The 12,799-nt window shown below is 39.4% G+C and overlaps 1 protein-coding gene across 8 annotated transcripts in view; it reads right to left on the bottom strand.

The window, feature by feature from the left end:
- The window catches only part of MICAL2 (microtubule associated monooxygenase, calponin and LIM domain containing 2), a 122,345-nt gene that overhangs the window by 84,732 nt on the left and 24,814 nt on the right, over positions 1-12,799 (bottom strand). For all 8 annotated transcript variants that reach the window (XM_052810461.1, XM_052810462.1, XM_052810463.1 and 5 more), the window contains exons 3-9: positions 8,705-8,912; positions 7,749-7,865; positions 6,511-6,612; positions 4,639-4,794; positions 3,588-3,688; positions 1,665-1,922; positions 722-837 (exon numbers count right to left, since the gene is read on the bottom strand). In XM_052810461.1, coding sequence (XP_052666421.1) covers positions 722-837; positions 1,665-1,922; positions 3,588-3,688; positions 4,639-4,794; positions 6,511-6,612; positions 7,749-7,865; positions 8,705-8,912 — 1,058 coding nt within the window. The remainder of the gene's footprint in view (positions 1-721; positions 838-1,664; positions 1,923-3,587; positions 3,689-4,638; positions 4,795-6,510; positions 6,613-7,748; positions 7,866-8,704; positions 8,913-12,799) is intronic.

Raw genomic sequence — 12,799 nt, 5'->3', positions numbered from 1 at the left:
CAACCATGACTATTTCTATTGTGTATCTACCCTGAAACAGCCGGGGCAGCTGTAGCGGAGCAGGGCAGTTGCCATCAGGACCAAAGTCAGAATCTTCAATCATCAGATCGTGGTGGACACCAGGATTGCTGGTATACTTAACAACAGATTTTTTTTGCTCTGGTCGGAAAGACGTTACATAAAGAAGCTTATGACGCAGCTTTATAGCAATTCTCCTTTGCCACACATTTATCAGTCTAAATAAAGAGGGCTTCAGGACTACTAAGCTAAAACACTGAGTCAAAGTCACAGATACCAACTATGAAAGCTGTTAGTGTTAAAGTATTCATTTAGACTTGTTTCAGGAATTTTTTTTTTTTTTAGTTTAAAAAAAACAGGTGCTGAAATGTTTGGAGGGTTAGTCTTTTGACACAAAGTATCTTTTGTTTATTTCCTTAAGGATCACACTTAATTCCAGTCATTAGTGACTTAAATTAGTGATTTAAACCCATGTCAGGCACACTGCTGGATCTCTGTATTAGTGTGCAGAAGCTTACAGAGCAACAGCCTACTGCTATTTTAAATTGTTCAGTAACCTGAAGGAATGGATAATTTCAACCCAATGCCATTGCAGTGAAGAAGAATATTTCTTCTTTTGGCATTGTGAATTCCACTGCCTTCTACCAATACTGCAACTCTTCAAAACAGTGGAAATGGTGGAGAAGACAAAAGCAGCACTCACCGTTCAGCAAGGACTTCTAATGGGGGTTTTCCTTGAGCCCAGCTCCGTACCATCCATGCAGTATCAAAAGCAGCTAAGAAGCCTCTTGCACAGCCCGTACCCATTGGCCAGAAGGGCTGTAAGAAGCATTTACATTTTAATTCTTTGTATTTCTTAAGGTCTTATTACAAAAGTAACTTGCAATATGAATTTGGAGTCTAGGGTTCCATACTGTGTTAGAAAAATAGCCCAGAAAGAGTTAAAATACGACATAGCCAACTCTTGTAGTTTTTAGATGTTTCTCTCCTCCAAGTCTTAGGTAATGAAAAGACTGCTTTAACTTTTTCTTTTTTTTAACTTCTATATTTAAAACAAATTTCTTAACCTCAAAAGGTAAAAGCTGAGAAAAAAAAAAAAGACTCAATACTCAAGAATTAATCAAGGAAAAAAAAGGAAAAAAAGATGCCTTTCTTCTCATCTCCTAATTTTGCTTTGGATTGATCTTTTCAAACACTTCAGGCTGTCAGCACGAGTTTTAAAAAAAAAAAAAAAAAGTAGTGGCAACATATACTTTTCACTTCAGAAAGAGAAAAAGAGAACATATTAAGGCAAAGAGACTGCAATAAAAATTTGGACCAAGTTTTTTCTCTGTGATGGAAGTGAGGAAAATTACGCCATGCACCCAAGCTGAGGACACACAACTCTCAGTTTTCAGACAGAAATACAACTTGCATAAAGCAAAACAGGATCTCAGCCAGGGAGACTGCCAGCCAAGCATTAGTTTATGACATAAACTATGGCATAAAAAAAGGAAAAAAAAAAAAAATCTATTCCAAAGAAGGTACCGTTGTTTCAGGACATGTAAGAGAAGACAGTTTGTTTTAGAGGATAGATTGAAAGGCTGGATTAAAGGGGGGGGGGGGGGGGGGGGGGAAGACTCCTTGGAGAGCATTCCAAGATATACCTCAAGCAAACTATCTCCAACAAGCGCCACCAGGAGCTGATGTCTGTGCCTCTCTCTCACTAGTGCAGCATTTTCAGATGCATACATGGAAGTAAAATCAAACATTGCTACATCTGGTTGCCCATAGTGATTAATTGCAAAATCCAAGGATGGCAGCTGGTAATTGGTTGCAAAGTCAGCAGCTTCTCTCGCATAGGACAGTAAATTGCTCTGGTTCACATTTTCCCCACAGAGGAGCAACTCAGTATCAATATAGTCCTGCAAGGAGAGAAGCATACAGGATTAGATACTCCAGCTATCCTCTCTGGATCGGAACGTTGCAGTCTCATAGCATCAGTGCTGCAGCTACACATCTCACAGCATAAAGAACCAAGTGAGATTTGTCATCTCCTTCAAAATTAATACACAAGCACAGGTTACTGTACTGCCCCAAACAGGAACACTCTCTATGCCAACACTGAATAAGCACCTTTATTTGCAATAGAAGTTTACAGTGCCTCCCAGTTCCTCGGTTATGTGTTATTTTCATAACGTACTTCCCTCCCATCAAAAGATGTTATCATCACCACTGCAATGCTTTTCTGCATGTGTGCACCCCACATCCGAAACCACACGAGAGCAGAAGTACTGATGGACCGATGATACGACATGTGGGTCTCAGTCTGAAGGTTTGACTTAGTGTCTCAGTAGTAACACACTCAAACTTAGATCTTAGAAGCTTTTCTGTTATTCTGCTTTAGGCTGGGGATTTTTTGGCCTTTGTGGTGAAGGACCCTGCCTTTATAGGTCATCCTACTCAAAGCCAGTGATTATTAATACGGCTGTTTCTATTTACAGCTTAATCGTGGATGAGACCCCTAATCGTAGGGATGATACCACAGAACTGCTCTTAGCCCAGTTGTTTCAGACAGACTGGTTTTGTTTTGTTCTTTGGGGTTTTTTTTCCCCACTCAGACCTGAGCAGGTCCAGGAAAACAGCCCTGACGGGCCACAGCTGCTGCCTCTCTTCTCCAATCTCCCCACAGACCTCCTGGGACTGCGCCCACCTACAAACAGCCCCTCAACCCCAGGGCCCACCTCCCACTCCCCACGCACTCTGCTGGGGGCTGCCCCCCTTCCCTTCCCTTCTCCCGCCCCGGCTGCTCTGTCCCGGGAGCACCCCGTCCTGCAGAAGGGCAGGGAAAGTGTGGCACCGAGCGTAGTGGTCCATCAGAAAGCCAAGAAGCCTTCTGATAGCTCCCCACAAGTACTTCCTTCGGGAAATTATACTCGACTGTTTTGGCACCGTCTTATTTTACAAGAAAAATTGACCTCTCTTGGGTTTCCGGGAAGATAATTTTAAATGGTGCCAAAACACACTATTGAAACAAAAGAAAACAGCCCCTCACATCTTACAGAAGAAGGAGGAAAAAGAAAAAAAAAAAAAAAAAAAAAAAAAGGGCTCAAAGTCCCAAGTACCTTTCAAAGTTCAGGCCATCGCGTTTACAGCCTCCACCTATCATGTTTCACCCACTTCAGAGAATTTGCAATTTAGCCTGGGGTAGGTTTTAATACTTCCTTATTTGCCTGATAAAACTGGACATAGCTGTTCTAAGTTCTCCTTTAAATAAATAAGGCTTTTATTTGCTGGTGAGATGACCACACCAGGTATTTCCAAGGTGAGTCAAGATTCCATTTCAGCCAGTTTCAGAACGGACAAATTTAGAAAGTATTGTTTTCAGTTCCCTACAGAAACTTGGTGCTGACTGGAAGGAAAAAACAAACAAACAAGTCAGACTAAGACATAAGTGATCTGAGCCTTAAAGAAGTGATCTAGTAAGTCTATAAACACCCTCTATAACATGCAACAATGTTTATGTTAATGTTCACACTTATTCTGCTCCAAGTAAATAAAATAGGGTTTTAGCCAGCATTTTTACATACATTAATAATCACTCCTTTGTCCAGAAGAGACTGCTTTTTTGCTGTCATCACAATATAATGAGTGCTATCTTTGTAGTAAACAATATTCTCCAGGTCAATTCCTGAAAAGAGATAATACATTTGTTATGAAGTACAGCGCACTGTCTGTGTCATTTACTAACAATTCCCTCAGGTGTGTTTCCTTCTTGGGATACATTCACTTTCCCAGCTGGGATGAAGCATTAGTGGACAGGATGCTCTAAACCAAACCAAACCAAACCAAGAGGAGATCAGCCTTACCCCACAAGAGTTTGTCTCAGCATAATTTATTTAGCATCCTTTTAAGGAATAGCCAGTTAACTACAGCCTTAATCTTCTGAGGTAGAAAAGGGGAGCTAAGGGAACAAAGTGCTTTTTAGGTTGCTAGGGCTCTGGCACTGGGTCTAACCAGGAGTTTGGGTTTCTATTATTATAATAATAATTAAAAAAAAAAAAATCAGCTGTAAATCAAGAATGGAATTGCTTTTACTGACAGTGGATGCAACTATTCTGAAACCCCTTTTCATGCAGATGTATTTCACAGTTTATATTTTAAGTACTTATGGCAGATTCCTGTCTCGTTCTTTTCAGTTTATCAGATCTACACATCAAAAAGCAAGAATAAACTCCTCCCAGAAGAGCAGAGCCTTTTTCACAGGGTTTAAGCTGTTCAGTATGTGAACGGATACAAACAAAACAAACCATGTCTTAAGGGAAATCTTTGGGCACTGAAAATGCTCTTCTACATTTGTTCAACATAGCAGACATTTTTACAGTTGAGAAAAATTTAAACATTAAAACAAGCTATGATGTGGCCACACCCAAGGTAAAAAAAAATTTTTAAAAATCCCACTGTACCATAAATAGACACCTCCATCTGCAAGATTCTGACATCAACAGCATTTTATCACTTTTTTTTTTAAACAGTATATTTAAATTGATGTTAATAGGAATAGGAGGGTGGCCTGGCAGATAAATAATTCCTCTATTGCCTCTTGTATTTGGTTGTGGGAAAAAATGAGGATGCACCCACCCGTTTCTTCCTTAAGGTCCTGGAAGAACTTCTGATTGAAGATGAAAGCAACACCACTAATTTCTTCTACCTTGGCTTCTGCAGTTGTATTTCTATTTATAAAATTGGCAGTGATAGCTATAGCCAGCTTTCCACGAAACTCCTTCCTCCTGAAACCTGGTAAGCAAAGAAAAGAATTAAAAACACTGGAAACTTCACATTGGACTTTCAGGGAGGGTCAGCTCAAGGCAGCTCAGTCTCTTTCCTATGTCTAGTCCTACACTTCATCAAACAACACAACATCAGCAGATTCCATCATACCTCAAAATTTCCCTTGAATGCAAAGAGTCTTTTCTCCCCCACTCCCAGCTCCAAAACTGGAGCTGTACTGCATTCGAGAGAAAGTCTCACTAAAAAGCAATAGGACTGGGGGGAAACTATGGGAAGAAGTAGAACATAGGAAGAAGTTAAGGACTGCAAAAGGTCAGCAGTCAAAAGCAGCAGAGAGATCTGAAAAACAGAAACCTCTATAACAGTGCTTAGGTGCACACACTACCAGCTAATGAGATTTTTCAAAGATATCAGGGGGTTGAAAAAAATTCAGTGGCTTAACTGTTAGATTTCCAAGGTGAGACCAACTGTGAAGTTACTTGCTCTCTCACTCTATCCTAGCTTCCTCTTTTCACAAAAAAACCCCCACTAGGCCACAATCTTGCAATCACACATTTAAGTTTTTCCCTCTGCATATTCCCCTTATCTGTGAGTAAATTATGAAGTAGGACAGAGGGTCCTTAGGGTATTTTTAGCCAATTGCAGATGACTTTTCAGAAAATACATGTATTTTCTAAGAAGAAATGCATCGGCTGTGAATTTTTGTCTCTGCACTTCTTGATATGCTCTTGTTAATTCATTGGGATAAATTTAGTATAACAATACCAGCTTCTGTATGTAAACAATCTTCAGTGCATAAATATTCCCTTAGATCCTGGTACTACAATAACCATTAAGTTCTCAATAGACTCTGCAGCTGAGGCAAGAATAATTTCGCTTTGCTGATACCTGACTATTTAAACAGTCTTTTATGGGAGATAGCTGGACAATAGTGTGGGGAAATTTCTAATAGAGCATTACAAAGAATTAACTCTAAGCACATTGTGGTTGCCAGATATAAGAATAAGCAAACTATGAAGCTAATAAAAAAAGGAAATAGTGTACTTGGTGAACTGAAACTAACATGGACATAATTAAAGCTACGAGGGGAATATATAATTAATTAACAGGTTTGTTCATGTGATACAGGAGCACCTTAGCTAGTGTCTTGCTAAGAAGACAGCTCAGGTGGTCTGAATTCTCAGCAGTGCCTCAAGTTCATGAAGCATTTCCCCCCCTTTCCCCCACCACCTTAGAGTTATTTATTATCTTCTGGTATCCAAAGTAATTGCTTCTGCAGTTAAATCACCTCTATAAAAGAGTGATACCTCTGATGCCTTCATTAAATACCTGGCAGTCACAGTTTGGTTATTAGTTCAAACATATAGTGCAAATTTACAGCACAATAGCAAAGACTATGCAATTCCTGACATGTATCTTGTCAGCCTCCTTAAAGTTAAATCATCATGTAACTACTTAACCTTGAAGCAAGCCCAATGGCATCATGATGCATTTTGGAACCAATGCAGATATACAGTGCTGAGAATCAGTAATGACATAAGATGTCTTTATTTTGAGCTACAGCTTAACAACAAAAGCAGAAGATACCACATGAAAAATAGTTTCCACATGAACTTCACTGGATTGAAAGGTAGCCTGTTGCTTTGTGTTCTCGTCTGACTTTCAGGCCTTCCAAAATACCCTAAAGACCATTAATATGGCTAAAAGCACACAGTCACCTACCTTCTAACGTGTTCCTGCGGCCATCTGCACCAATAATAACATCAAATTCATACTCTGACAAAGGGTGATCCATGGGGAGAAATTCGGCCCTCCAACCTATCTCTAAAAACACAAAGAGTAATATTTATTCATTCTTCAGTAATGCAATGGGGAAGTGTTTTCAGAGTCTGAAGAAAGGGCATTAAGAGTAATGGTCCATTTCTCATTCAAAGGGAGCTGAATTCTGCCTCAGTTTGATGCAGGGAAGTTCTGCTGCGGTGAAAGATATGTTCAGGCTGTATTAGCAAGGTGTCAAGCTTGTAAACTGACAATAAAAATAATGGAAGCCTTCATTTGTATCACCTAATGCACTAAACTTCCTCTCAGACCCATATCACAAGAATATGCCTAAGCACTTCGTTCTCACAGAAATAGCCCCACAATGACCTTATCGGGACAGTACATATATGTGGTAACAGCAAGGAAGGGTTGGGTTTTAAAAGAAGAAAAATAGCATTCCATCATCAATACTTTTAATTGTCTTCTAAATAGAAATTAAACAGAAGCATACTCACAAAGCTAAACTTAATCTTTGCATTAACACAGAGCTGATTAAGTGAGAATGTTTGTATTGTCCATATTTAAAAATTATATAAGCTTTAGCTCCTTAAACCAATATATTTGTTCTACTGTCCCTATATGACCATTTAAAGAGAGATAGCACAGTATTTTAATTGAAGTAAAATTTCAAAATATTCTATTGCTACTACACCCTAAATACTAATCTTTAAAAAAAAATTAGAACAAAAGAATGAGAAATCATTATTTTATTTAAAAATCTTGCATAAGATGGCTGGTACAACTCTGTGTGCCAGTGGGAGTTATATCAAATGTGAAAGCAAAATGAGGCCCAGGGAGCTTAATCCATCCTCAATATTTATGTTATCAATCAAAAATTGTTTTTGCAAGAAGATACCAAAAAGCCACACCAGACTCCCTACAAAGCCTCAAACGCATGCCAGAAGGCATAGTGCAAAACCTCAACTTCTCTATGACTAGGTCATATTTTAGGAATTATCAGCGCTCTGTTGCAATGATACTTATAATGCATATGACTGCATATAGCAAACCTAGCTCAATAAGAAGAGAAAAAACCTCCCACTTCTTTAAACAGAATTCAAATACCTTGAATGATTTCATATAATGCCTGACATAAAAAGAAGTTACTGTGAACAGAAATACATTATGATAAACAATACTTTGGTTTTCTTGATCTTCAGGAGGTTCCAGGACTTTCACGAATTCTAGATTCACATGGATTTCAACTCCTAGTATAAGTGCAACTTTGAAGAGGATAAGTTGAAGTTGTCGAATACCTGCAGACAGCGAGTAACAAAGATGTATTTAATATGTAAGTAATCACAACTGCTACCAGCATGCCACTCAACTGATATCCATCGTTAACACAAGGATGCAGCATTATTATTTCCCACACTGTGACAAATGCAAACATAGCAACCACCACAGGATGTTGTCCTCTTCTGTCTCATCTTCCTCTTACAGCACCATCTCATAGGTAATAAAACTCATCCCAGTGAGTTTTAGAATACTATTTCGGAGCTTTCCTTCTTAATGATATTTAAAAGATCTGCTAACCAATATGCTGACCATTTTAGGATAGAAAATTTTACAGCATATTTCCCTGTAAAATATCCCACCTTTGCATATTTTCTCATTAGATTAAGGGTTAAATCTGCTTTCAATGTTCTAGAATGAATATCAATATTCCTCATACTTTGTAATAAAAACCTTTTGTTTAACAAATCATAGAATCATAGAACGGTTTGGGTTGGAAGGGACCTTAAAGGTCACCTAGTTACAACCCCCCTGCCATCGGCAGGGACACCTTCCACTAGACCAGGTTGCTCAAAGCCCCATCCAGCCTGGCCTTGAACGCTTCCAGGCCAACAAAAAAGCTAACTAAAAAGCTTTTTTCCCAGACTAACAAAAAAGCTGCTCCATAAGACTGTCATTTGTTCAATTGCCATTTTGCTTAAATGAGATCTTTATTTTTTTCCCCTCTGTGTGTGTGCATGCACGTACTCGCACATGTTTAAGGCAGATGAGCTTTCTGCCAAATCAAGAAAGTCTCCATTCATCTTCTGACTTTGGTACACCTCTTATCTGAAGAGTGCCCATGCCCTCAGATACTTACTGATGTGATCAATAGATCCTGCACAGAATTTTCCATAAAATTTCTTTGCTCCCAGTCCCCGGAGGTCGTGGATTGTATATGGCCAAAGATGCAACACATTGTTTCTTGAAAAAGTGTCCCGCTTCTCCACGACGACAACTTTGGCTCCCAGGAAGGCAAGTTCTATGGCAGTCCGCAAGCCACATGGGCCACCTCCAATAATTAAACACTAGCAGAGAAAAGGAGGAGTCTTACATAAGGTTTTGTATTGACTTCCACATAGTTTCTAACTTGCTCTATTGGTATGGCTTGATATTCAGCCGGACTTATGCTACTGAGAGTGTATTCAAGTAATCTATTTAAATCAATAAACATTCAAGGTTTGTTTGCATGTGATGTTCAGTCAATTTATACAAGAGGATAAACCGTGCTTCATGCAGACATAAAAGCATCTGAGCAAAAGGTATAACAGAAGAAACAGCAAAAAGCCAAACACTTTTGAGCATCTGCTTGTACATTTCTAACTCACTTGCATTTAGTGTTTCAAAAGTGCTTGCATAAACAGGATTACAGCTACATGAAAGGGAGGGGAAAGGAAATAAGTGGTCTTTTTTTGTTGTTTTGAAGAGGGAATTGGTGTACATTTGCTACACTTGTTAGACAAATCTATGATAAGCCAGTAGTCTTACAGTATTAGTTACTTTCTATTTCAAGCGAGGGCATATCCCAAATGTAACAGCCTAGTTCACCTCCTGCTGTAAAGCAGGGCATGTTAAGAGAGGTCAGCAGGCTTGTCCTGCTTCACCAGAGCCGGGGAACTCGGCCTGTCCTATTCCATTTCACCCAGTGGTCACCATCCTCACCTTCAGGAAGATCACATTTTATGAGCTTAAATCTAAGTTTGGGCGTCCTCAGAAGAACTGCTTCAGAAACGATTACAGAGAATTCTCACCCAAATTTTAGCTGACAGCTGTAAGTTTTCACAGACTAACAAGCAAAGGATTTCCAGAAAGCAAACTAATTGAAACTCCAACATATCTAATGCTTACATTTTCCTGACTGATTACCAAAACCTGATTAGAAACAGTCTAATAGCTGGACAACGTTATTGTTCCACACACACCCCCTCACCCCAGACCCCTCAAAACCCACACAGACTTCACAAAACCGATGCCATCAGTTCAAGCACCGGGCTCAGCCCGAGCAGAGGGGAGAGCTCTGGCTCTGAGGCCGAGCTGTGCCACGTTACAAATCCAAACCCATTATCTCACACGCCAGACATGCTCCTGTGCGTCCCGCACACATAGCCAGACAGTGATTACAGTTTCAAAGCAAGCACGGACTGTATCTGGAGGCTCGTTGGATATGAGTCTGGTTCCCATTACATTTCAATTTCATAAAATAGAGTCATTCATTTATTTTGGTTTGTTCGTCATTTGTTTTCAAATTTAACAACTTAAGCAAAAATTCTGGTGCTGACTTTTGTCCATGACTTTTGTCCAACCCAATCGTAAAAGTGCAAAAAGTTTTTTAAAAATTTAATAAGTAATTCAAATTCCCACTGAAAGGAGAGCTCCTGTGAAATACTTTTGCTTTGCTTTAGGCAAGTGTTTTGTTAACTAGAGATATTAAATAAGTTAAAGTTAGGTTGTTGCATTAGCCACTTGGCTTTCTTCCTCCTAAAATAACATATTTAATTCATAATTTCGTAAGAACACTCCTCACTACATGCTAAATATTAAGAAAACATCAACAGATGTAATTATATAAAGGAAGAAAATGGAGTGCAGATGTTATCCTGACTCAAGAGGATCACTGGTGGAGTCTGGGTCAGCTCTTTTCTGCACATGCTTGTTGTGATTAACATGGGAACTCTGAGCTCTGACAAGTAAGTGACTGTCTTCACAGCTACACAGTTCTCCAGTAGTGTTTAGCAAGCAGTTAGAAACATTTTACAAATAAAGACCATACATGGTTTGATAAGGTGGGGCTGTTTTTTTGGCTAACAAACTGTAGTATATATAAATAAATGCAACTTTTTAAAAAAGCAGTCTTTTGAGATTTAGTCATAGTGGATCCTGCCAAGTAATAAAACCCACAGAAAACACTGTTAGTTCCTCCTGGTGCTCTGCAACACAGCATGTTACAATTTTAAGGAGGATTCTGCCCTCTCCCCTCCTCCTATCACCATTGACAAAATACCTTCCTAATTGCCTAGAGACACTGAAAAATGATTGTATATTTACCATCATCCATGGTTACCTTCCATAAACATATTTATCTACATCTCAGAACTATTTGTTCTTTGATTTATTAAGGATGCTTCCTGCTGGTGGAGAGCTTACTCTTGGCACTTTGTCATCTTTTTTGAAACTCCTGGGGTCAAAGCCAGCACAAAACCCTGGCAAAGCTAATACCTACTGTGTTTATATTCTTACCTTTATTAAGTAAGGAAAGGGACCGAACCACTGTCCTGTCCCTGCCCTCCCTCCCCAGCTCTCTGCTTGCAAAGTCACAGGAGAAACCTTCTTGCAGTCAGCCTAGAACAAACCTTGAATGGCTTCCTATTTTCACCTCCTATTACCGCCGTCTCCTGGCTCATCAGGGGCTGCTTTTGAAATTAATTTCTTGCAATTTAACAGATTGTGACAACTGACATCACATACGGAAGTCTCAAATGATCAGTCCTGAAATCTAACAAACAGGGTTGGACAAACACCAACAGTTTCTTGACAACCACACCGCCATTCACAGCTCAACTGTCTTTTAGTGGTGCCAGATCATGTCCTAAAAAGGTAAAGGGTAATTTGACTTTTCAAAGCATCTTCTGCAAATTAATTGAAGTAACAGTTGCTGAAGAGGACTGACAAGGAGCTTTTACGTATTTCTTGTTCAGGCTGGAAATGAAGGGAGAAAGACTTGTATAGATTACAGAGCAGCTTATCCAAGAATAAGATCACAAATAGACTTGTGTGACCTGCCTGAAAAATCAGTATCATGTTGGATGTTCTATTCTGTTTTACTACCAAGAGTATACCATGTTAGTGCAAGATAGCAATACTGAGAAAAGACATTTCTCTCAGTGAAAACCTCATAGTATCTTCTGCCTACAAATGTAAACACTTCCTGTCAAATGAGAAGCTTCATTAAATTTAATGCGCTCCCCAAGAACACCACCTACGTTACAAGACAGGAGCAGGCAAAAGTACAGAAAGAATACATGAGGATGGAGAAAACAACACAGATATGCATTCATGTGGCAGATTAAAGCACATGATATTAAAATGCCAAGTTTCCTCCTTTATCCTTTATGAAAATAATTTATCTTTGCACAAATGCGTACAATACTGAGCCCGCGTCCTCTAGAAAAGGAAACGCACACACTGAGGAAGGGAGCCATGACCAGGACTGCGACCAGGCCGTTCCCTGTCCCTGTCCCTCTCCGCAGCCCCGTGCTGTGCCCGTGAGTTCCCCAGCCGAGGGGAGAAAAGCCGGGTGCCATGAACGCCCTGCACGCACCCACAGAGTGGCTTGCCTCACACAGACACCTGCGCTCCATCACCTCATCAGCAACAGGACCACGTAAGGTTACATACATCAAATTTCCTGCATCAAACTCCTGCTACGCAGTAACTGGCAGTACTGAAGAGACTGCCCATAAACACTAACTCCTACAGGCAATGGTCACCACGAGTACTTTTAATGAGAATTTTATGTGAGCTAAATTCATCTACTCTTCTTGCAAATACCCTGGATATGAATGATACTAATTACTGGTTACGATAAATGCAACAATGAAACTTTCACACTTACGATATAAATTATCAGAAGTAAATGGACATGCTGGTTTGAGTTAAACTTCTGCAAGAGCATTTTTAGAACACCAGTTACAAAATTCCCATTGAAGAGGACTAACGAAAGTTTACAGGCCAGTAATAGTTGCTTAGTGATAAACTTAGGAGTATTTCAGTTTAAAATTATAAATATTAAGTAAAGCATAGAAATTTTTCTACTTCAAAATAAAACACTAATAAGCCCACAGATATGTTATAGAAGTTGTCTACTTAAGCTGCTGAGTAAATACTGTGTTTCTACAGTACTGTTAAAAAGTACTGT

Source organism: Harpia harpyja, chromosome 16, assembly GCF_026419915.1.
Source record: "Harpia harpyja isolate bHarHar1 chromosome 16, bHarHar1 primary haplotype, whole genome shotgun sequence".
Taxonomy (NCBI): domain Eukaryota; kingdom Metazoa; phylum Chordata; class Aves; order Accipitriformes; family Accipitridae; genus Harpia; species Harpia harpyja.
This window is presented reverse-complemented; position numbering and strand designations above follow the sequence as displayed.